This window comes from Onychomys torridus, chromosome 21, assembly GCF_903995425.1.
Source record: "Onychomys torridus chromosome 21, mOncTor1.1, whole genome shotgun sequence".
Lineage (NCBI taxonomy): Eukaryota > Metazoa > Chordata > Mammalia > Rodentia > Cricetidae > Onychomys > Onychomys torridus.
Window position 1 is genome coordinate 25044503 of NC_050463.1, and position 24754 is coordinate 25069256.

The window sequence follows — 24754 nt, forward strand, 5'->3', positions numbered from 1 at the left end:
GTGCTCCTTGTGATTGCCCTTATCTTGGATGTACGTGCTGTAAGTCTTAAAGCTCCATGAGGTCATACATCATGTAGCCACAATAAACAAACACTCAGATATTTCTTAGTTGAATAAAGAAAGAAACTCCTAAGAAACAGCATGCTGTGCTACTTAAAAGCATAAGTTTTGGGTCAAATTGAGGTTTGTCTCTACCACTTAGGAGTTGTGTGACCTTGCTTTCTTATGTGAAAAGTGAAATTAAAATACTACACGTTTTTGTATTGTGTACACATACGTATGTATCTTAGATGTGTTTATAAAATTCATTGCCTTTACTTATCACACAGTAGTTACACAGTAAATGCTAGCTTATCAGTATTACTTATTAATTTGATCTTGGTCTCCAAACTCTAAAACAAAAATAACTTGGAACTACTGTGCCTTGGGATCCTTTCTGTTCAATATATAGAACTGGTCAATAGTGATCTATAAATAGCTAAAACACTGCTACTACTTAGACTCGCATTGATTTTGTTTAATTCACATGTCAGAATCTTATATAATGTAGAAGGTCCTTTAGTCCTAGTTGAGTATGATCAACCATGGTCTGTGTACTCTGAAGGCTGAGGCGGGAGGATCTTGAATTTGCGGCTAGCCTGGGCATACATGAGGCACTCTGAAAAAGGAAAGGAGGCAGACAACTGGTTCTCCCTCGGTGTGTCCATTGTTCAGTTTTCTGCGAGCACTCCTAGTGACTCCTTTGGCTGGTGTGGAAAAGTACAGAGTTTACTAGTGACACTTGGGTTTTTGGTGTTTTTTTTTGAGCTTTTCTTGAGCTACATGTGTGAGCTTGTGATTTATTAGAAATATTTCTGTGTATTCCTTAGAATGTATTTTTTTTAGATTAATGATGACTATATGTGACTTCAGAATCATATAATTATTGAGTTCAACTGAATTAACTGATCAGTTAATTACTATGGCTGAGCAATAGCTGAGTAAATGCTTTTTTAAAAAAAATATCTCTAAACTTAGGACTGAATGAAATCGAGATACTCCAGCATTCAATTTACATTTCCAGTTACTAAACCACCAGAAAGAGCCTGTAGTACCAAATGGGTAGGAACATTCTGTGAGGTATATAAGGCCATCTGCTATCAGAAAAGGGACAAGAAAACTATCAGAAAGTACATAAATGATTGCATTAAGGAAGAAGGGTTCGGATAAGGCTGGAGAAATGGCCTCACTATAAAGAGCACTGGTTGCTCTTCCAGAGGATCCAGGTTTGATTCCCAGCACCCACATGGAAGCTCACAACTGTCTCTAACTCCAGTTCCAGGGGATCCAGTACCCTCTTCTGATCTCTAAGGACACCAGCTATGCATCTGGCAAACCATCAATATTAGATAAACTAATAATTTTTTTAAGATTTATTTATTTATTATGTATACAGTGCTCTGCCTGCACACATCCCTGCAGGCCAGAAGAGGGCACCAGATCTCATTACAGGTGGTTGTGAGCCACCATGTGGTTGCTGGAAATTGAACTCAGGACCTCTGGAAGAGCAGCCAGTGCTCTTAACCTCTGAGCCATCTCTCCAGCCCCAAACTAATAATTTTTTTAAAAGTAATTAAGACAGGGAGTCGAGAAATGGCACATCAGTTAGGAGTGCTTGCTGCTCTCCCAGAGTTTGTACCTCCAGTTCTGAAAGTCTGACACCCTCTTCTGGTCTCTGCAGGCACCAGCACTCACATGGCACACACACACACACATGCACTCACACACACACAGGCATGCATGCACACACATGTGCACACCCATATGCATAGACACACACAAATAAGGAATCTAAAAAAAATAGACAAAAAGAGTGATTTTGTTGTTGTTGTTGTTCTGACAGTGTTAGTCAAAAATTTATCTGATGTTATTCTAAAGTTGTCAAGAGCATTAATTTTAAAAATTTGAAAAAAAAAATAGCTGAGCAGTGGTGGCACATAACTTTAATCCCAGCACTCAGGAGGCAGAGAAAGGAAGAGCTCTGAGTTGGAGGCTAGCCTGGTCTACAGAGTGAGTTCCAGGACAGCCAGGGCTACACAGAGAAACCGTATCTCAAAACATCACCCCCCCCCCAAAAAAAATCTGAAACCTACAAAGCAAGCTGTAGTGCTTGGAACTAAGTACTACTTAACCAAGAATAGAAGAGCCTGTAATTTATTTTAGGTATATGCTAAAGGAGAAAGCAAATCAGTGTAAAGTGGAACTGAGTGACTTCTCAGCAGTAGGGTAACTCACTTTTAGGTCAACACACCATACTGTCAGCTCTAAAAATAATAAGAGAAAAATGAGGGTGGAAAAACCACCGCAAGCATGATAAGATCAGTGTGCCCCCGCCCCCTATAAAGTGCTCACACATTGGTAAGAAACACACCAACCTTAGTAGACATTGGGTCAGATGATACAAAATACAGTTCACACGATGTTCAGTAAGTTGGTAAGCAATGTTTAAAATAGTTTTTAAATGAACACAGACTAGATACCTTGTGTTCAACCAGAGTAAAGACAGAATCGGTATCGTGTATACTGAAGAATCTGGTCAAATCTCATAGGAGCACCAGTGATTCAAGGCTTGAAGTAGGTCTAGACCTGGTTAAACACTGACAAAGCCGACATCAGCGTAAACAGTGAGGGTTTTCCCCCAAGAAAATATCTCCTTCACTAATAGATCATTTCTAGTTGAGCTTTGTTTAAAACTTAGATATGACCAAAAGTGGTCACTCTTTGAATTTCATCCAATTTCGTGACTCATCCTGAGGGTGGAGTGAGGTGGAGTTTTCTTTTGTTGTTGTTGTTATTCGCAGAAGCCAAAACTTAGCTTCCTTTTTTTTTTAAGGAAGAAAAAAAGCTTTGAAAGTCTTCCAACATAGTACATTGAGGTCAGTGATAGCTTCTTCATTTCTTTCCTTAAAAATGCCTTACTCTCAGTGAGCATTTAGTGAAGGACACATTTTCCTTGCTTTTATACTAAAAACAAGGTAATGATCGTGTGTTTTATTCCACTCAGTTAGGCTCTTGTGCTCTTTGGGGACACACACAGCCTCGTCACCTTAATGTCTAATGTGTAAGGTCAAGGTCAGCTTGTGTTCTTACCTCCAGGGAGCTCTGGGCCTCAGTGGACATTGTAATGTCTGGAAATGTCCTTGCCTGTCAAAGCAGGGATGCTACTACAATACCCAAGAGAGACCCACAGCAATCTTCTGACCCAAAGTATTAATAATACTGAGATTAAAAATCCCCAGGTTAAACTGATAGAGAAATAGAACTTTTGTGTTTGGGAAAACCCGAACCTTCTGGTAATGCTATTCTGGGATCTTAATAAATCAAAGAATATGAGTATCTTCTTGATTCAAATTTTATAGATGGAGTTGTAGTTTGAGGTCTTTCAAATAAGATTTTCTGTTAGGTTTAAGTGTCTTTGTTTCAAAAATAATACAGTTTTTGGAGTATGTAATTAAAGAATGAATGTAAGTTTTTAACTTACATGTGGGGTGCTAGGAATTGAACCCAGAACCTTTTGCATGCTAAGCACGTTCACTACCACTGAATTGCCCCCTTCCTCCTGGATCCTTATTTAGTTATAGTTTATAAACCAAATGAACACAAATACAGTTTCTATCTTCTAGAATTGTATAAATGGAAGGAATGAATGGTGGTGTGGCCAGGAAGCCACAGGGAAGTAGTGGACCGCCAGTCAGACCTCAGAAAGCGATTTAGCACCAGGGAGAACTGAGGTTGAGCCAGGTGAAATGTGCCTTCAGATCACAGCTGGGAGGGAAGCCATTTATGAGAGTGTCGGATTACGGGGAAGTCAGTACTGACGAACAGCCTGGCTCACGGTACAGCAATTGTTCGCGCATGGATCCCAGACACTGAAATTACATTGTCAGTGTTATTAGTGCAAGGTTTTTTCTTTTTATGATAGGGAAGTCTATTATCTCGGAACTTTGGAACCCAAGAGATGAACCGGAAATGTAGGTTTTCATTTTATCACTTTGTTTTGTATTAATAGATTGTTTTCAAGTCACTTAATTTATAATCCTGTTTTCTCTCCTGAGAGCCTAGGGTTAGAATATTTACTTCATAAAGAGTTATGGTGATTAAATAAATGTAAAGCTTTTAGTGCAGTCCTGGGACATGAGTGCTCAGAAAATACTCGTACCAGTGGCTTAAAAACCTCTAACTTCAGAAAGATCCTTGGTTCTGTGAATGTCTTAAAACTGTAGTGAATATCAAAGTATGCATAGCAGCATATAAATAAAACAGTTTTATTTTAGTTTTGACACATGACCATCTATAGAAAAATTAAATCAAGTGTTTATTTAAAATGGGAGATTATGTGCACAGCGTCTGGTGTGTAATGACTGCCCAGTGAACGCTAGCTCCCCTGTTTTCCTGCTTTCATATTGATAAGAGGCTTAACAGATACCCTCTAAAGCTATTGTTTCTGTTAATTTGTTGAATGAAAAACCTAGACGTCATTGGAATGAGAAAGGAAGTTGGCAGAAAGCAATTCATTTTGAGTTATAATGGTGTTTAGTAAAATTGAAGTACTGTCTGCTTTTAGCTGATTTAAAACACTTTGCTTTAGCTTTGACCATTTGAATACCAGATCTAAAGACCGAATATCAGTGTCTTTAAGGAGTGATTTGGTCTGTTTGAATGAATGGACCCCTTGTCTCTGTAGACATGAACTGAGTGTAATTTTCAGGTTCTGCCGTAGTAGATGAAAACGCCAGCTGAAGCTTTTGTTTTCCAGAACGAGTTGTCACTGAGCGTTGTTCTCTCTCCTCATTCTCTCTGCCACAGCTGTGTTACAGCAGCTAGGTGACATCCTCATCCTTCCCCTACATTTTTATCTAGGCTAAACAGTGTCAGGCAGCCATTGCTAAGTACTTAAGCTCAAACTGAAGGGGAAAAAAATTTTTTTTAACTTGCTGGACATTCAGATTACAATCATAGCTAAAAGAGAGAAGAAGGCCTCAGAAGTTTAAGCACAATTCAGAACTAATCATAAAACCGGGGAGGGGGTCATGAATTTAAACAGAAGGAAAGAAAAGATTTCTCTGGTTTATGTCGGAAGCGCAGGTGTTAAACTGAGCAACTCTTCTGGCATGTGATGTCCAGAGAATTCTGAATTGGAAATCAGAGTGAAAGGTGAGAATGAATCCAGGTTCCTGGTGAGTCACTTTCTCATTGACTTGTCTAAACTAGTGAATTTGGCTTTATATGGAAATTGTCATCAAGATTCTTCCCTTTAGTTCAACACTTTCCAGAGATTGATGCTAAATTAATATTAGTCTTGTTTCTGCAGTGTTTATTACTGCTAATAGTCAACAGAATTTTTTTTTTTTGAGCTGGGGATCGAATCCAGGGCCTTGCGCTTGCTAGGCAAGCACTCTACCACTGAGCTAAATCCCCAACCCCACAGAATTTTTAATGCCAGAACTTCTGGGTTCTTGGGGAATCTGGGGGAAACCTGAAAAGAAACACCCATAGCATGAATTTACTATTTATTTAGTGTTGGTTCTGAAGGTTTACTGTGAAGGTGTACCTGGCGTCGAGTTTAAAAATCAACTTGATATTCCATATATACGTGTGTATAAAGTTATCAAGCCTCTAACTGAAATGTAAACAAAAATGTGTGCGTGTTAAAGCTCCAAGCATTCTCCTTTTTTAGAATAGTAGAACCCATACTACCTTAGAAAAACAAAAAAAGCCTAGTGGTAGGTAAATAATTCACTCAGATAATATTGAATTCTGAAGTTGTTTGTTAACATGCAAAGGTGTTGTTTGGCCAAGTAAAATACAAGTTTTGCAAGCTTCCCACTTTGCCTGACGCTTTACTAACAGATGTTTAGTGACCTGAGACTTTCAGGAGACGGGGCTGCAGTGTTTGCCACGGTTGCTGTTTGCCACGGTTGCTCTAGAACTGGGGGAAGACTGTTTTGCACAATCCAGAGGAGTCACTGACCCAAATGTAGAAAGTAAATCGAGAAATTAAGGTGAGGGTGCTGTTGGGAACAGGCCAAATTAAAAGCTTTTTTTGCTTTTAGGCTCCTAGTTCTTCAGCTGTTCATTTCCTCCTCTAATCAGGGCTGAGGAAGAAGGAAAGAACCATGGGCTTGTCTGTTTTCAGAAGGGTGCTCATGCCCTTCCACGCTCCCAGGCTCTAGAACTTGGACTCCTTTCAGGGGCTTCTCACCCCGACTTTAACCAGCAGTTGGGGCCAGATGGTTCTGTGATGGGGGCCGTCCTGTGGATTCTGCAGTGTCTTCCTTACCAGATGGTTCTGTGATGGAGGCCGTCCTGTGGATTCTACAGTGCCTTCCTTACCAGATGGTTCTGTGATGGACATCCTATGAATTCTGCAGTGCCTTAACCTGGTAAATGTGCACAGACCCAAGTTCTGAAAACTAGAAATATATAAAGACACCACCATGTGCCTTCTGGGCAAATGAGCCTCAGTTGAAAGCCCTAGAGGAAGGAATACACTTGTAGCTAGTGCTCGCCCCTGAGAGCTGACCTGTTCCTAGCTGTGCTGCCCTAGTTGTCTTGTTCCTTGTCCCAGTGTCCTTGTTCTCCACGAGAATGGACTGTTTAGAGGGCATATACACCACTTCATTGCGTGTGTCTTATGTTTTAACAGTAAACAAATACACGGGTACAGCAGCCCTCCCTCTCCTCAAAAGGATATATATATATATATTTACATTATTTTGCCAGAGTATTTTTTCCTGTCAAAATTATAAAACTGGGTACAAAAGTGACCTTTTCCTTTATTCCTTATTTTATTGAAGGAAGCTTAGAAAAAAATAGACCATTGTCTTTGAAAAGCTTCAGCTTTCTGTGCATGTCACTGACAGGTTATTTTGATAGATTTCGAAATAGAAAGTGCTTTTGTTTATGTCTTTTAATATTTTGTTCATGCCTTTTTTTTTTCTCGTGTAGTCCAGGCCAGCCTCCAAATCTCTGTTTATCCAAGGGTGGCTTTGAACTTCAGATCCTTTGCATCCATCTCTAGAGAGCTGGGATTACATGTGTGTACCTCAATGCTTGGCTTGTTCATGACTTTTCACATAGCCCTATGTACCAAGAATCATGGAAGGAAAAAAAATCATTCTGAGGAATAGTTGAGTGTGAAGTTTTGAAGATCATTGAAATATTAAAAATAGGCAAAAAATGTAAATAACAAATTTTTATAATATATCTTAAACATAGGAAAAACAGCCTTGTATAATGGACAAATACAAATCAAGGCAAGGGAGGTGGCTCCGTGGATAAAGTTCTCTCCCTTTAAGCATGAGGACCAGAGTTCAGATCCCCAGAAGCCACACAAAAGCAGGATGTGTTGGCTACCTGGAGAGACAGAGTTGGGGAATCCTGGAGCAAACCAGCTCGACTTCTGGATGCAGGGAAAGACCTAGCCCCTTAAATAAAGTGAAGAATGCACATGCGCACATAACAGGAATGCTAATGCTCACTATACACACACACACTTGTAAGAGGAAAAGGGTCGGGGAGTACAAGTTCAACCTACACAAAACTAAGTACCACTTCTCATGTAAGAGCAGCAAATTCGATAGTGCACTTACAAAATAGCTCATGACAAAAACAGACCCTTTTTTCTTACTCCATTCTCAAGTGTGTCATGTTCATAGGAGTGTATTTGCATGCCTTCTGCACGTCTGGGCCCGTGTGTGTGCCGATGTGGTGCACATGTGTACACATGCGTGTAAAGGCCTGGATTGACGTCAGGAGTCATCCCTGTCGATCTCCCACTTTGATTCATGGAGGCAGGGTCTCTCAGTCACACCCGGAGCTCACTGATGTGAGTGAGGAGTCTTGCGAGCCGACTTGCTCTGGGGGCTTCACGTCTCTCTCACCTTCCAAGGCTGGAGCAGGAGGGCCACCATACCTACCCCACATTTACATGGGTTCTGGGATCTGAACGCCAGTGCTCGCACTTGCTTGTGGGGCAAGCACTGAGTCATTTCCCCTGCCCCACAAACTCTTAATATTTCCCCTGTAGACATATAAGTTGGTATAGCCTTCATGAAGACCAATTAGGCAGCATCTGAAAGTTTCATATGTATGTATGCTTTGACCCAGGAAATACTCTGGGACATTCTTTGTTTACATGTACTCCAGAAGTGGTAAAGGTAGGAATACCTGCCTACTCACTGGCTATTGTTTATAATAACAAAATATTGGTAATAGTAGTGGCTAGTGTTCAAAGCACATCCAGCTCATCAGGAATTCAAGTTCTTTTTGTATGTTACGTTAACAGTATTTAGTTTTCATGGTGACTGCCAACTGTGCTCCATTTTACAGACAGAAACTATCATTAATAGTATATAATTAATAAGATTTAAAATCAGAGCCTAGCATGATAGGTTAGTAAAGTGCTTGCTTTGTGAACCTCCGTTTGACCCCCAGAACATAAAAAGCTGGGCGCGGTCGGGACTGAGAGAGTGTAGTGAGGATGGCACTTTACCTGTGTGGTCTGCCTCCTCGGAACCCAAACCTCAGTCTAATGATGGGATCAACATCAGACAGTTCCCCTCGTGAGGCATACTGTAAAACACAGGACCAGTAAACAGCATAGTCAGAGTCTCCAGAGACTGCAAAATGTATCATATTAACTATAAAGTGTTAATAATGGGGAAACTGGGTAAATGGGAATGTTGTCTGATTTTTATATGAATTTTTCTGTACATCTAAAACTTTTTTAAAAAAGACTAGTAAATATAATGAGTAATATTTTAAAAGTAAATTTAAAATTTAGGTATCCATTTGAGAGGAAAGCCTGAACATAATTGTTTATAATATTTTAAGTATGCTTTATTAATTGTTTGAGAAGTCCGTGCATTTTGTTTGGATCGTACTCCCCTCCATTCCTCCCCCTAACTCCTTTCAGACCCACCCCCAGCTCTGTGTCCAGTTTTTCTTTCAATCTCTTGAGTCCATTTGTGTTGCTCATACATACCCTCCTGGATGTGGGGGCAGCCCCTGGAGCATGCAGCCTTCTAGGAGCCACACCCTCCAAGACGAACTCTCCATCACCTGTGCGCAGCGGCTCAGTTAGGGTCGCCGCCTCCATCCTTCCCACTGCGTGCTGGAATGTCGATTGGCTTGCTCTTGTGCTGGCCTTGTCCAGGAACCCATAGCTGCTGCGGAGGGTTCACGGATACAGAGGTCTGTCGTGTCCCGTCTACCCCAGCCTCTAGCTCTTGCAATCCATCAGGCCCCTCCTCTGTGACGTTTCCTGAGCCTTGCGGGTATCAAGGGGAAGTGAATTTCTTTAAAAATCTAACATGATTTTCAAGTGTGAGCAGAGTTGAGTCACACATTCTCATCTGTGAAAATCTGATTTCTGAATTTTTAAAACTCACGAATAGCAAATATCTGTAATATTCCTTTCCTTAGCAGGTTGTTTCTGTTTATTTTGTATGTTGTTTGGACATTTTAAAACTATGTGTGTTTGTAGTTTATTTCCTGTTTCTCTGTAGCTGTTTATCTTTAATATAGCCATGCCTCTAAAGCTCGGATGTTTTTAAGATTGGCCACGGTGATTCCCTGGATTTCAGTGACAATATTTGATCTTCACTCGATTTTTTTTTTTCAGTCTGTTTTCTGTTGTTTTGGTTCTGACATCTGCTTTCAGATAACTCCCATCTTAAGAAACACACTTATAAACTATTACAATAAACAGCAGGGTTTTCACAAGCCTTTACTGTACTCAGTAAGTTGTCTTATTTATAGGTGAATATTTTGTGGAAATACTTGCTTATCTAGAAAATGACTTTTATTGTCAACCCCAACATACTTCAGGCTCTCAAGCTACAAAAGTGTATTTTAAACAATTATTTGTAGTATTTTCTTTTACCTGGGCTTGGTATTTGTGTATTCATTTATCTGTGTGGCGCTGAGGCTTGGTCTGGGCAGTGCACATGCTAGATAAACACTGGACCACTCCTATCCCCAGTTCGTGCTCCTAGTATCCATTAGGTCACATGTCTGGTGCAGTATTGTTTTGTATCTTCCCTAGACTGTAAATTAATTTGAATGTTGCTTTCCTTCTTTAACTGGTGTTTTTGGGGTTTTAAGTTTTTCAGTTACTACCAATAAAGACAAGGAACAAGTCTTTACCACATGGACATTTTACATGTCACATCCAAAGACTAGCAAATAGCTGATCATGTGTTAAACAGTCCTGCTTTAATAAGTGGGAACAACTACTTGCCGGCTAAGGATAGTGAGTGGAAGATCATGTTCTCTTATAGGACTTTAGAAGTCTGAATTTTGTAAGAGACCTGTGTTTTTAGGTAATGATTATTTATTTGCAAATTTACTTTTCTGGTTTTGAGCTTTAAAATTAACTAGGATATTTGAGTACAAGGTTCACCTTTTAGATATTAAAAGAGTCGTTAATAACAACATTAAGCTAGAACACGTTAAAAATTTTTTATAGCATGCTTACAACTGTGGAAAGCTATGGGATGTTGATCCAGGGCTGTTTTCCTACAGTTTCCAGAGTGTGGATTCTTTGGCATGTATGATAAAATTCTTCTCTTTCGCCACGACATGAACTCGGAAAACATTTTGCAGCTGATTTCCTCAGCAGATGAAATCCACGAAGGAGATCTTGTAGAAGTTGTCCTGTCTGGTAAGCAGGTGGTTTCTTTCCCCCTTTTTCTTTTCTCCCATAAGAAGTGTTACTATGCCGGTTCTCTGTTCTGCCGCCCTTGGCTCTGGTCGTGTGTGATTGCTTGCTTCTTTAATGTGTGGTAATGGTTTCTGCGTGCCTTTCACTTTCAGGAAGGTTCTATCCCTATGAGAAATTAGGAGAACAAACTCAATTACCGAAGCGTTTTGAAGCTAAGGGAATTACCAGTTCAACTGAAAAGAAATTCTCTTTCTGTGGGTCGGAAAAAAATAAAACTAGATTCGAGTTGTCTCCTTTTTCCATTTCTGTTAAAAAGCATAGAGGAAGAGACCCGGGGGTCCAAAAAGAGAATGTGGATAAAGGAGAAATCGTAAAGACCTGGAAGAGAGAGCGACCACGCTGGTTACTGTGTGGCTGCAAATGTCTCTTCCCTCCCGTTCCCAGTGCACGTTTCCACTTCTCTGCCTGCCCTGCCCCTTCTCGACATCCCTCTTCCCTCACTCCCACCCTTTCCAATCTCACCCAGCAGCACGTGGACAGGATGGCCAGCGAACAGTGGGAGGGGGGAAGAGCACCAACCAGAGGGAGGAAGGCAGCGAGCGGCCAGCCACCCTCATTCGCTCGCCCTTCAGCCTGCTCCCGAGATCTCTGACCTTTGCCTTTCCTTCTTGGTCCTGACACTTCTCATCTGCACCCTGACTCTCCCTTCTACCTAGTCCCCCGGCACTGACCTCACACCCCAGCCCCTCCGGTCTGCCTCCTCACTCACAAGGGACTGTGTGTGCTTCTCTCTCTCCTTTTTTTTTTTTTTTTTTTTTTTTGGTTTTTCAAGACAGGGTTTCTCTATGTAGTTTTGGTGCCTGTCCTGGATCTCTCTCGCTGCAGACCAGGCTGGCCTCGAACTCACAGAGAACCGCCTGTCTCTGCCTCCCGAGTGCTGGTATTAAAGGTGTTGGTCTCCTTTAAGGTTGTGATCACGTTCCTTCCCTCTTGGCTCTGGACCTTTCGTCAAACCCCAGCCAGGGACATCACTAGTGACTTCCAGGTGGAAGTCAAAGAAATGTGTTTGTGTCTACTGCTCCATTGCTCATGGAGGAGAAAGGAGTCCTGGCAATCTGTTTGAACTCGGTGTCTATTCTCACAGAGACATTTTGTCAATGAGGTTACCTTCCACAGTACTTTGATTTTTACCTTCTACTCCAGTGTTTTCGGTATATCCTAAGCTACACCGTTTTTAATGGGCTAGAGAAGATGTAATAGCTGTTTGCCATCTTGTCATTATGAGGCAATGCTTTTGTTAACACCTACCCCGCAGACCTCCAGCTTGGCTTATTTGGAGTTTAACTCGTTAAAGCTGTTGGTTTCTTAAAGCACTGCTTAAAACGCACAGTCTTGGGCCAGAAGGATGGCTCAGCAGATAAAGGCCTCTGCCACCAAGTCTTACAGTCTGACTTTGACCCCCGGGACACACATGGTAGGTGGAGAGAACTCATACCTACAAGTTGTCCTCCGACCCCCACATGTGCCATGGCACATGTGCCTCCCCCAACACACATAATAAACAAATGTAAAATAGTCTAGATCGAAGGTTTTTTGTTTTGTTGTTGTTTTGAGATAGGGTTTCTCTGTGTAGTTTTGGTGCCTGTCCTGGATCTCGCTCTGTAGTCCAGCCTGGCCTCGAACTCACAGAGATCCGCCTGCCTCTGCCTCCCCAGTACTAGTATTAAAGGCGTGCACCACCACCGCCCGGCTTCTAGATCGCAGTTTTAAATGCTAAAAATAATTTGTCATCAGATGAAACTTTCAGAGGAGTTACCCTGTGTTTCACTATAAATAGATATGCAACCATTTCTAACGTCTTTGCAATTATAAAATATATTTTAACACTTTGTTTTTGTTCATATTTTTTCAAAAAAAGCCTTGGCCACAGTAGAAGACTTCCAGATTCGCCCTCACACTCTCTATGTGCATTCTTATAAAGCACCTACTTTTTGTGATTATTGTGGTGAGATGCTCTGGGGATTGGTACGTCAAGGATTAAAATGTGAAGGTAAGTGCTTTTAGATTTGTGTATTAATTTTCAAGAGGATTTTACATTCGCATTTTTGAGTTACCGGTGAAAGACTAAGATCATTGGAGGGTAAGGATTTAGAATTGCAAAGCTGAGGACTCTGCTCTTTCCTCTGCCTCCACCTACTGGTTCCTTCGCACAGCTGACTTGGTAGCCCTCTGTGAACGGTCGTCTGCTCTACCAGAGTCATACACGGCTAAAGAAAGTAATGTGCATAAAGTATTTGACACAGAGCAGTGGCTCACTAACTACTGGCCACTTTCTATTACAGGTCTTCATTGCAGTTTTAGTTTTTTCTGTACGTGGTAAGATTGTCACACTGTTGTGAGGTGGAGTTGCTGGGGAGTAGACCGTAGGTGCTTAAGTCTGACTGAGAAGCAGTCTTCTACCGTGGAGGGGCAGCTAACTCTTTTCTAAAGTAATGGCGGGCAAATACTTTACTGAGGTCTTGCAGACTGTGTGTTCTCTATTGTGACTTACCTCTGCTGTTGTAATATAAAACTAACCATGGGAACCAGATGGCTCATCACCTGAGAGCACTGGCTGCTCTTTCAGAGGACCTGGGTTCCATTCCCAGCACCCACATAGTGTGCCTCGCAGCCATATGTAACTCCAGCTCCAGAGGATCTGGTGCCCAAGGGCAACAGGCATGTATGTGCTACATAGATACACGTGAAGACAAAACATTCATACACACAAAAAAAATTTAAATTGTTAAAAATCCAGCGGTTCACCATAGATAATATGTAAATAAACAGAGACTGTGTTCCTACAAAACATTTATAGACTAGGGGAAATGTCTTAGTTGGTAAGGTACTTGCCACACAAGCATGAGGACAGGAGTTCAGTCTACAGGACTGACGGGGAAAACAGCTGAGTGTGGTGGTATATGTTTGGGAAGTTTGGAGACAAGAGACTCCCTAGGGTTTTCTTACAGTCCCAGGTCCCAATGAGAGATGCTGCCCCCCAAACAAGGTGGATGTCTCCTAAGAAATGATAGCTGAGATCCATCTCTGGTCTCCACACACATACACACATACCTGTGCACACATTTCATGTTATATAACTATATATATTATAATATACTATTACTCTATATTATTATGTACTATCGTTTTATATTCATGAACACTGAGGTTTGAGTTCCATATAATTTTCTCATCACTGAAGGGTTTTGCACACAGGCCATAGTTTGCCGCTGGATAGTGCTTGAAGCCAGAAGCTCTTAAACTTTTGCCAGGCATCATAAAACATACTCCACCCCCAGAGTTTCTGATTCTGTAGATTTGGGGATGAGTCTAGTAATTTATGCTTCAAATAAATTTCCGGGTGTCTTAGCTATCATAAGTCAAAATTCACTGCTCTGATTGATTTAACTTTTCTGAATTAACTTTCTACACATTCACTATTCTTGGATTTGTCACCTTCCACATAGTCTGTCATCTAAGTTCTTAATTAAGGTTGGTATTGTTGCCAGAAAAAATGAATTAAAGAAAGAGGTCCTGGTTTTTATGTGTCACATTTCAAATAGCTACATTTTAAAATTTTATACCTTACTCTTAAAATCTATTTAGGCTGTGGATTAAATTATCATAAACGATGTGCCTTCAAGATTCCAAATAACTGCAGTGGAGTAAGGAAGAGACGTCTGTCCAATGTATCTCTGCCGGGACCCGGCCTCTCAGTTCCAAGACCCCTGCAGCCTGAATGTGTGCCTCTCCTCAGTGAAGAGGTATGTGTTCTCAGGTCGGAGAAGGCCTTCACTAGTTAGTCCTGATGATTTTACAACACACGTGACCTCCTAAAACAGGTGATGGAGATTATAGTAATGTTGCTACACTTAAGGCACTTGAAATATCATAATGATAGCAGGCCTACTGATAGCAGTAGATCATATTCTGTGCCCCCGGGGGATGGCATTATCAGTTAGACCACTGTGTGAGCCTCCTTTTCATTATCCTGGCACCCCGTCTCCACACTTCACTCCATCTTACACATAACCCTCAGGTCGGGTTTCCTAATAGACAACTCTTATTATGATTCTCTCCACTAGGTGGGGGGGGGGGGTGTGTTAAATGACCAGATTTATAGACTTGGAAGCAGGAGAAACTAAGCCTCTTCGGTGACACCACCCACACTGATAGCATGTCTTTCCCACTCGGGTATTCCAGTCAGTTTGCTGACCCACATGGCAGTGGTCTAGGAAAGCACTTTCCTAGACCTGTAATATAGCTTGTCTTTTGAATGCCATCACGCTTTTGAAACCTTCCTGTTTGTGAGTCTAACATTCTGCCTAGTGTTTGTGTACCTAGGTTATAGAAAATGAAGAGTAAGTTCCTAAAACTAAATAAACCGATAATAAAAGCCAAGATATAAAGCTTCACTGAATAAGGAATTAAGCTCGGAAACAGGCATATTGGGAACAAAGCCTTTAAGCGTAACCCTGAGATTCCCTTTGTCTGCACGTACAAGGCTATTTCTAATGTGAGCATAGAAGACAGTGTAAAGAGGTTCAGGATCCTGGTCAGAGTTCTGTCTTCATGTGCCTCACTTTACTTAACACAGTACTTGGTACTTAATAATAGATACAAGTGAATGAAGGAACTTGTTGCTTTTCAAAATGTGAGGTATACCACTAGGTCGATTACCTACATGACTCTGGAGACACAGAATACTTAGATGTCTTTCCAAAGTCATAGGACACATGAATAGGAAAACTCAAATTAAGTTCAGATCTCATTAGTTATTTTCCCACTTTATCAAGGATAAATACAGTAGTTTAACAAAGATTTGTGTGCTTGGTAGTACTTGGAGGGGCTTACATCTGTCAATCATAATCTTGCCATTTATTGTTTTTATCCCCTCTGTTGTTCATATATCGGTACTATCAGGACTTCTGTAGACTGGTACAGTGCAAGACTATTGTCTGTTTAACAAAATCTTTGCAAACTGAGATATCAATGTAGAAATGTATGTAACCCTCTTGTAAAAACTCTCATGTTTATATACTGCTTAGCCACAGGAGGAGATTTTCGAGGTAGAGAAAGGTACTCCCAGCACTCAAGCACGGATTATGAGTTCTAGGCCAGTCAGACCCACCACAACAACAGACACCTATAATAAAATGAAGTAGGAAAGGAATGCTGTGGTATAGAAAGTGAGAATGGGAAGCTGTGTATAGCCATATGTCAGGCCTTGGGAGAAAATTGATGGTAGAAAATTAGGATGTCTTATACTCTGAACCACACAGGGAACCTGTCTGGTACAGTGAATAAGGAAATAAGCTTAGAAACAGGCATATTGGGAGCAAAGCCTTTAAGTGTAACCCTGAGATTGCCTTGGTCTGCAGCACAAGGCTATTTCTAACGTGATCATAGAAGACAGCGTAAAGAGGTGAAAGAACAGGATTTTCATTGACTTTGGTTAGGGTGAAAGCAGTAATATCCGAGATCCACAACTCGGGATGGCTATTTGAAGATGAAGTCCTAATACATTGCTGAGGAACCAGACCAGAACAGCATGGTACTAGAAAGACGAGGTCAGGTCAGAGCAGGTGCACAGGAATGGAGGTCCGTCTCTCCCCGGATCTCCAGTGCTAATGAAGTGTGTGTAATGGTCCTAAAGATGCTTTATTCCTTTATCATTATATATGCTATATATAACATGCATACTAATGATATTGTTTAATATTAATAATTATAGGTTTTATTTCCTTTTAGTATATAATATATAATATGCATGCTAATGATATTGTTTAATATTAATAATTATGATATGCTTTATTAGATAATATATAATATGCATAGTATATATAGCATATATCTAATAATAAAGGAAAAAAGCATTTTTAAAACCATTATCCCACCAATTACATATATATATGTATATATATACATATATATATATAAAATGACAATTTGCAATGATGTTACAAAGTTTTTGTGAGGAATTCACTTTGACAAATGTTAGCTTACGATTAAGCTGTGGAAATAAATTACTTTTAGAAATTTTCCAGCTACACATGAATAGGGAAAGTACAATTAACTTGCAAATAGAAAACTTTAAACGCAGGCCAGCAGTTCACTCTGTCCTTGTTGTGTTCTCAATAGTCCCGTATTCAGCAAGTTCTCTTGCTAAATGTACAGACATCCTCCCTTCATTAAGTCTGCCATCCTCACCAACAGAGGCAGTCACTGTGACTGATGGCATCATACTGTGAGTCAGCAGATTGATGTCGAAGAAAAATGTTCATTTCTAGAGTTCAGTGCAGGAGACCTACCCACATCTGAGTCCAGTTTGACTGAGATAGATGTGATAGAATTTAAGTAACCCTATATACCGACAGGTGACTGCTACAGCCCCGCACCCAGGATTGTGCCTGGTGCATGTGCTCTGTACTGCGTCCCTAATGCCCTGATACCAGCAGGACCTGGACAAAGGCACTAACTGGCCATTGGCGTATGAAAAGACCTGCTGGAAAAAGCTCTTCTTTCCAGGAGTGCCCTATGGATTTGATGACAGTAGCTAAATCAGTCTTACTGTGTCTTGTATGATTTGAACTTGAGACAAACGAAAGGTAATAGATAAAGGAACAGGAGATTCGAAGTAGACTGGCAATTTGCGCTTTGAACATCGATGGGTGTGGGAGCCTCAGAACAAGCTCGAACACCATTTACGACAGTGGAGACAAGGACTTCAACCTAATCTTTCCAGTCATGGACAGGGGGAGGTATTCAGCCTGTGTGCCTAAAAACGGGATTATGTTTAGATCATTTTGTGTTCCAGGTATATAACATAGCACTTAGCGTATACTCATCAGTGGGTGTGTAGTCAGTGAACAGAATGAACGGTGCTGAACTGGCCTGTAATTTAGTTTGAATATTCCCTTTGTTGAGAGAGAGCTGTAGTTACAAAAATCCACTTATCTCTTAAGCTCCATAAACATTTTTAATTGTTCTTTAATTTTTTAGCTTCACTTGGAGGGAAAAAAACCTGAAAAACTGGAAAATATTTGCAATGTCAAGGAACTGCTTAAAAATCTAATTACTATCGCCAACACTGTTTAGTTTGTTCTTGTCTGCCGTCATTGAGTTCAAATTCCTACAAACCGAGTCTAGTATCACTGGAAATTTTGAAGCTAAATTTTGTTTGAGGCTGAACCAGTAATACAACGTGAGCAGGCCCGGGATTCCTCAGTTCATTGCTTTTCCTGGGATTAACTGCTTGGTCAGCTTTGAGTGGGTATTAACATCTGTTCTAAATTCCTTGTCAGGTTTTGGTTTTTATTGTAAAATGATAAATGTGCCTGGCAAATACTGATTGTGTGTGCAAGTGTGTGTGTGTGTGTGTGTGTGTGTGTGTGTGTGTGTGTCTGTATGTGTGTGTGTGTCCGCGTGAGGGGTTGGGGGATGGAAACGGTAGAAAGCTGTCGGGTTGGCTGAGGAATCTGCCTTTGGTGGTGGTAGAAGAGCTAGCTCCATTGTAAAGGAAGCTGTAGGAAGTACCACTGCCAGGAACACCTGCCTCAACAGCGGAGTCAGTCAGTAGGTCCCAAGGAGAACAAGCTGTAGACCAGCTCGTGTGGTGGGAAATGGTTCAGTTGTTGGAGCTTCCCCGGGAGTGGGAGGGCAGGACTCAGGCATCGTGGGTGCTTTGGACTCCTTATGGGACCCTGTGTCCTCCCCATGCTCAACCTTGTAATCCCATCTTCTCGACACGCGCTGTGATTTTTGGCAACACCTCCCTCTTCTCCAAGTGTGTGTCGTGTGGCACCCTGACAATGTAGAGAGATAAACCAAATGATGCAGCTGCCCCGGATATTGCCCCCACTAAGTCAATGAGTAGTCCCTGTGGGAGTCTGGAGCCAGCCTTGCCGTTGTCTCAACTCTGTATTCTCTTCAAAGGTGCTAGAAACTGAAACCTGCTGCTGGTTTCTCTGCTCTTAGAATGATCCAGACAAAGTCATTCTCCACACTTTGTTCGTGTGTTAGGAGTTACTCAGATTCCTCACAAGTCTGCACTTTCCTCGTGCAAATGTTGGTCATTTGAGTCCAAAGAAAACTGCTGAGGCCCCCACTTTTTAAATGTTGACTTTAGTGTTCTAAGTAAATAAACTCATGCTTAAGCCTCGCTCCCAACACTTTGTTTTTAACATTAACTTACACTGATAGAAATGACTTGTTTTAGCCACATACTCACCAAGAACCAAGTAAGAGAATTCCGTCCTGGAGTGGTCGTCCAATCTGGATGGAAAAGATGGTGATGTGCAGAGTCAAAGTTCCACACACGTTTGCTGTCCACTCTTACGGCCGTCCGACAATATGTCAGTACTGCAAGCGGCTACTGAAGGGCCTCTTTCGCCAAGGAATGCAGTGTAAAGGTAGGATTGGTTACACTCTCGGTACAATTCATGTGTGTTTTTATAATAGATACAAGTTTAAAATATCCAAGTTTCAGAAACTTTTACTGTATAAATTGTTCTTATAGTTAGCTTAGAAAAGGGAAAACTACACACACACACATATCCATCATGAGTACCAAATACTTTTATCTCCGGTGTTTTATACTGTTAGAAAAGAAACCATCAGCCGGGCGGCAGTGGCGAACGCCTTTAATCCCAGCACTCGAGAGACCGAGTCAGGTGGATCTCTGTGAGTTCAAGGCCAGCCTGGTCTACAGAGCGAGATCTAGGACAGGCACCAAAACTATACTGAGAAACCCTGTCTCCAAAAAACTTTAAAATAAATAAATAAAATAAATAGAAAGAAAGAGAAAAGAAGCCATCAAAGCAACTATATGAGAAATAATGGTACTCATTCTCATTTAAATTAAGTATAAGATCTCATGGCTGGTAAGGAGAAAATCTGTGCATGCCATTAGATTCTTCATGAAGTAAGAGGAGGAGAGATGGAGCTTCCAGCATGTTTGCATCCTACAAATGGCATTAGCTTCACTACACAGACAAAGAAACTCATCCCTGTTGAGTCAAAAAACTATTAAATGCCATCAGAAGTTGAGACCAGACTATCTTCCAAGACTTGAGTTCTTAGATGGAGGAAGACACTATCTTGGAGTGATTTAAAGGAAGTGTAATCATATCTCATCTTACCTGTTTAAATGATGGGCTGAATATTTTTATTTTAGATTGCAAATTCAACTGTCATAAGCGCTGCGCATCAAAAGTCCCAAGAGACTGCCTTGGCGAGGTGACTTTCAATGGAGGTAAAGTTATAGATCTTTCTTAGCCATTGTAAAAGATCGAAAGGGTCATGACTCTGTATTGTCTGGGTAAGGATGGCTGCATATTTTATTTTACTGGCTTTGTTCAAGGTTTTCTTCTGACGTAATAACTGAGCAGAGGACAGACGCTACTCATCAGTAGTTACTGCCTTCCCGTCTTTCCCGTAGCCACCCTGCTACTCTGTGGCCTCCAGCATCCAGCGGTGCTGCATAATGACTTCCATTTTAAAATGTTGGCTTTCTTCTTTATTTGTTGACTTTTAAATGTAAGAACAACCCTCTGAGGTAATCCTAATCAATATCAAAAACACAAATATATTAGCTAATGTGCCTAAGAATTAGGGCTAAGAAATGCAGAGCTAGAATTTGAACCTGTATCTGGCTCTTTGGTCTTTCTCTCATGTAGTCTATGACTGTCTTCCTCCCAGACAGCACTAGTGAAGCCATTACCTGATTTTGGAAGGGAGAGATAGGGAGTACATGCTTTAGGCTTCTGATATAATTTTCCTTTAACAATTTGTACAAGAGATAACAGTAAATGTAAGAAAACTTTTAGGAATAGGCTAAGGATTGAAAATCCAACTTGAGAATCTAATTAACATTTTCTGCATATTTTTCTTGGCTGTCAGTTGTCTTGAGTCTGTTTAAGCTGGTATTAAATACCACAGATGGGATAGTTTATAAACAACAGAAATTAATTTCCCATAGTTCTGAAGGCTGAGAAGTCCAGGGCACTAGCAGTTTCTGAGTCTGGTGAGAATCTTACCTCCTGGTTCATGGAAGATACTATTTAGCTCCATGTTTACATGCTGGAATGTTCGAATAGGCTCTTTGGGGCACTAATGCAAATCATAGGAGCAGATCCTTCACAGCTGATCTCCTCCCAAAGGTCCACTCCTGTAAACCATTCATTACCTTAGAAGGTAGATTTAACACACAGGTTTTGGGTAAACCTATCTTTTGCACCATAGCTAGTTGACATCATTAGTAGAGTGTGATTGGTTTTTTCCTATACCTGAAGTCTTGTCTAGCTTTAGAGTTTACACATTTTTGTGCCTTCCTACCTTTTGATAAATGGATATGAAATGCCATATATTCATTTTAATTTGCATTTCTCTGCTTCCTTACAAGTTTGAACATCTTTCAAGTGTTTCCTGGTTCTCTATGTGCCCCCCACCCCACTGCATTACCTGTTCAAATGCTTTACTTTTGTGATAATTTGACCGACTAATCCTTTTTTCACTTACAGATGGCATGATGACTTGATGGGAGGTTTTTAGCAGCTTTGCTGAGCACTAGTTTGTTTGTTTTATAGTTTACCCATTCGATATGTTCACGAAGTTGTATGGCCATCACTATCTAATGTGAGGAATCTTCATTTCCCTCCAAAGTTCATAGCCCTGCCCTATTCTTCCTCTCCAGTAGCCTCTGGCCGCTAGTGGACAGCTGTTGTCCACTTTCATGTTTGTCTAGACAGACAGATTGTGTAGAAACACAGTTAGACAACAAATATGTAGGGCTAGCGGTGATTTCCTTTTACTTAGCGTGAGGTTTTCAGGGTGCATACATATTGTCAGTATTTACTTCTTCTCATGGACAAGTCAAGTGACACTGCTCCCAGAGAAACCATTACAGTCTATTTATGCAGTTACCAGTCAATAGGTGTTTGAGGTGTACCTCCTTTGGGGTTGTTAGGAATAACATTGCTCTGCACACTTTAGTATTACTTCTCTGTGAACATACATTTCATTGGGCAGATACATGGCATAGTAGGTGGTTGAGGGACTTGGTAACTATGTTTAACATTTTGAAGACCCTCCAGCCTTCCAAAGCCACTGTACAGGCTTACATCCCATCAGCATTTAAATAAATGTTTTGTCTTTTATTATTGAATTGTAGAATTTCTTTAAATATTCTGAATGCAACTCCCTTATCTGACTTTTTTTTTTACATATCCTTGCTCAGAGGTAGAACAAGTACCTAGATTTGTAAAACCCTACATTTGATCCCCAGCACGCACACACAAAGAAAGAAACAATCACCTTGAATCACCTCACCTTGAATCTTAAGGATATTTTTCTCAAGTTTTAAAACTTTTCTTCCTGGTTAATTTTAAACTTGATCTAATTAGATGCATTGATACTTTGTTAATATTAAACTGCAGTTCTTTTAAAACTCTCCTAGAACCTTCCAGTCTGGGCACTGATACAGATATACCTATGGATATTGACAGCAATGATATGAACAGTGACGGCGGTAGGGGCTTGGATGACTCAGAGGAGCCATCCCCACCGGAAGACAAGATGTTCTTCCTGGACCCAACTGATCTTGATGTGGAGCGAGATGAGGAGACTGTTAAGACCATCAGGTAATGCACTGATCTGCTGCCGAAGGCAGAGGCAGGTCAGGGTCTCCAGTAAGGAAGGGTGGCATTTTTTTTTTTTCCCAATGTAATTTAAAATCTAATTAAATCAGGGCTAGTTCTTTTTTGCATGCAGTAAGAAAGTATAAGAATCTTTACTTTCCTAAAGGGAAAAGGACTTTATTTAATAGAGGCTGGATAAAATAGCGAGCTGTGGAGCAGCTACCTCCAGGTGCCAGTATTAAACCGCTCATTGAAACAGCGGCGGCGTCTTCACACATGCAGGTTACCAAGTGGTCGAAGGACCAGTACCGAGCATTCCTGAGATGCTTCCGCACACGTGCATCAGTTTGCATACCTGAGATGCTTTCTTACACATGCACCAGATTGCATTCCTGAGATGCTTTCTTACACATGCACCAGATTGCACCTTTCTCCAGAATTTCCCCCGACCTGATTTTACTTGCTACAGTGTTTAATTTTCTTAATACCGATAAGAAATTTCCCTTAACAGTGTTTTTTCTTTAATATGATCAAATGATTTTAAAATTTGAGCCCTGTAAAGTTGAGTAAACATGTTTTGCCTTATGAATTTATTCTTCTGCCTAGGGCAAGAAAATTCCTCAACAGCAAACCCAAATGAACCCCCCAGGCTCCAGGTCACCTGGCCAGAAGATCCTTCTGCTCCATCCCTCATGGCCCCCTCCCTTCCCCACCCTCTCGTGTGTGTGTGTGTCCATGGCCTTCCGGAAGAGATCATGACAACTATTAGTTACAGTATTATAGAACTGTATATGATATGTTAACTGTGTATCAGTATAACAGGGCTGATTTATTTTCTTTTTAAGTCATTGTCTTCTTACAATATTTTGGAAAAAATATTAGCTCAGTTACCTTTTAAATTTTTGATGAGGCTTTATATAGTATGTATGATTCTTTATAAAATAGATATTGAAAATATTGACCATCCATTTTAAATATTTTTTAGTCCATCCACAAGCAATAATATCCCATTGATGAGGGTTGTCCAGTCCATCAAGCACACAAAGAGGAAGAGCAGCACCATGGTGAAGGAAGGGTGGATGGTCCATTATACCAGCAGGGACAACCTGGTCAGTAATTACGTCGTGTGAATGTGCTAGTAACACTTGGTAATGATTGTCACTCTGTGCACTTTTAAAATTAAGAGTGAACTATCTGTTGAGGCATGTAGACTACAGTAATGTGTAAAAGTTAGACTTGAATGATCATCAAGATTCAAAAGGATCATCAGAATAAGGATTCAAAACATGATTATAGCTAAAGATGGAAAGAATTGGAATTGCACTTGAATAGTCGTCTTTAGTCGGGTAGGAAGCAGTTGTTTTCGTGCGTATAAACAGTGTGAATGTCCATGGTCTCTTTGGATCACTGTACCAAAGAGGAGGAATCGGAAAGTTAGAGGGCGGAAGAGGAAGGCAGCGTAGTGGAGTAGTTCCGAACACTGGCTTCAGAGCTGGCGCTCTTGCGTCTGTCACTAAAGCTGTAAACATGGTCCGGTGACTTCTTTTTCTGTATGCCTCAGCTTCTCCGTCTCTAAAGGCTGCACAGTAGTGCTTTCTCGGACATCCAAGTGAGCTGACAGATGTGAGAAGAGCTTGGGGCAATGTTCGGCAGGTAGTAAGCAGTCAGTCAGTAAATATCAGCGGCCATTGAAACCTGCTGGATATTTTCTCGTAAGTCTTAAGATTGCTAGGAAGTCAGATTGCTGCAGTGTTCCGAGCTCCTCGGAGAAGTGGAGGAGGGGCAGTTCACGCGGAAGTTCACCACTGGTCCAAGTACAGAGAGTGAGGTGCTGTGGAGTGTTCGGCCACAAATGAGACAGCCGTATGGCACCTCCTCTTCCCCCTAAGAATCGGGGACCAATGCAGAAGAGAGGCAGAAAGAGTGTCAGAGCCAGAGGTGGGGGGCCAGAGTGAACAGTGTCTTCCGGACGTGACGGAACTCTGCAGCTGTGGCTACCTGCACAAGATCAAGCCGGTCACCATTCCAGTGGGGAGGGCTTGGGGGTGGGGAGGAGACTTGATCGTCTTTAAGGTTATGGCTCCCAGTACATCAGTCATGCATCACCGATGGCCACATACCCAGGAATTTATGGGCGGCAGCAATTGAACTCTAGGTTATTTTTTTAAGGAGACATACAAAATCGGGGGTGTGGGGGGTAGGTATGAGATCTGGGCAGAGTTAGGGGGAAGAGTTGGGGTAAGGATAACCAAAATACATTATATGCATCTATAAAATGCTCAAAGAATAAAAATATTTAAAACCATATGAGGTGTTTACTATATTTAGCTGGTTTCAGTGAAGTTTTACATGGTAGCAGCACCACGGTGAACAC

General features: G+C 41.1%; 1 protein-coding gene across 3 annotated transcripts in view; it reads left to right on the forward strand.

Moving 5' to 3' along the window:
* Window positions 1-24754, forward strand: part of Prkd3 (protein kinase D3) — a 69589-nt gene that overhangs the window by 21871 nt on the left and 22964 nt on the right. For all 3 annotated transcript variants that reach the window (XM_036170448.1, XM_036170450.1, XM_036170449.1), the window contains exons 3-9: window positions 10567-10705; window positions 12624-12755; window positions 14351-14508; window positions 18963-19155; window positions 19920-19997; window positions 22200-22383; window positions 23366-23489. In XM_036170448.1, coding sequence (XP_036026341.1) covers window positions 10567-10705; window positions 12624-12755; window positions 14351-14508; window positions 18963-19155; window positions 19920-19997; window positions 22200-22383; window positions 23366-23489 — 1008 coding nt within the window. The remainder of the gene's footprint in view (window positions 1-10566; window positions 10706-12623; window positions 12756-14350; window positions 14509-18962; window positions 19156-19919; window positions 19998-22199; window positions 22384-23365; window positions 23490-24754) is intronic.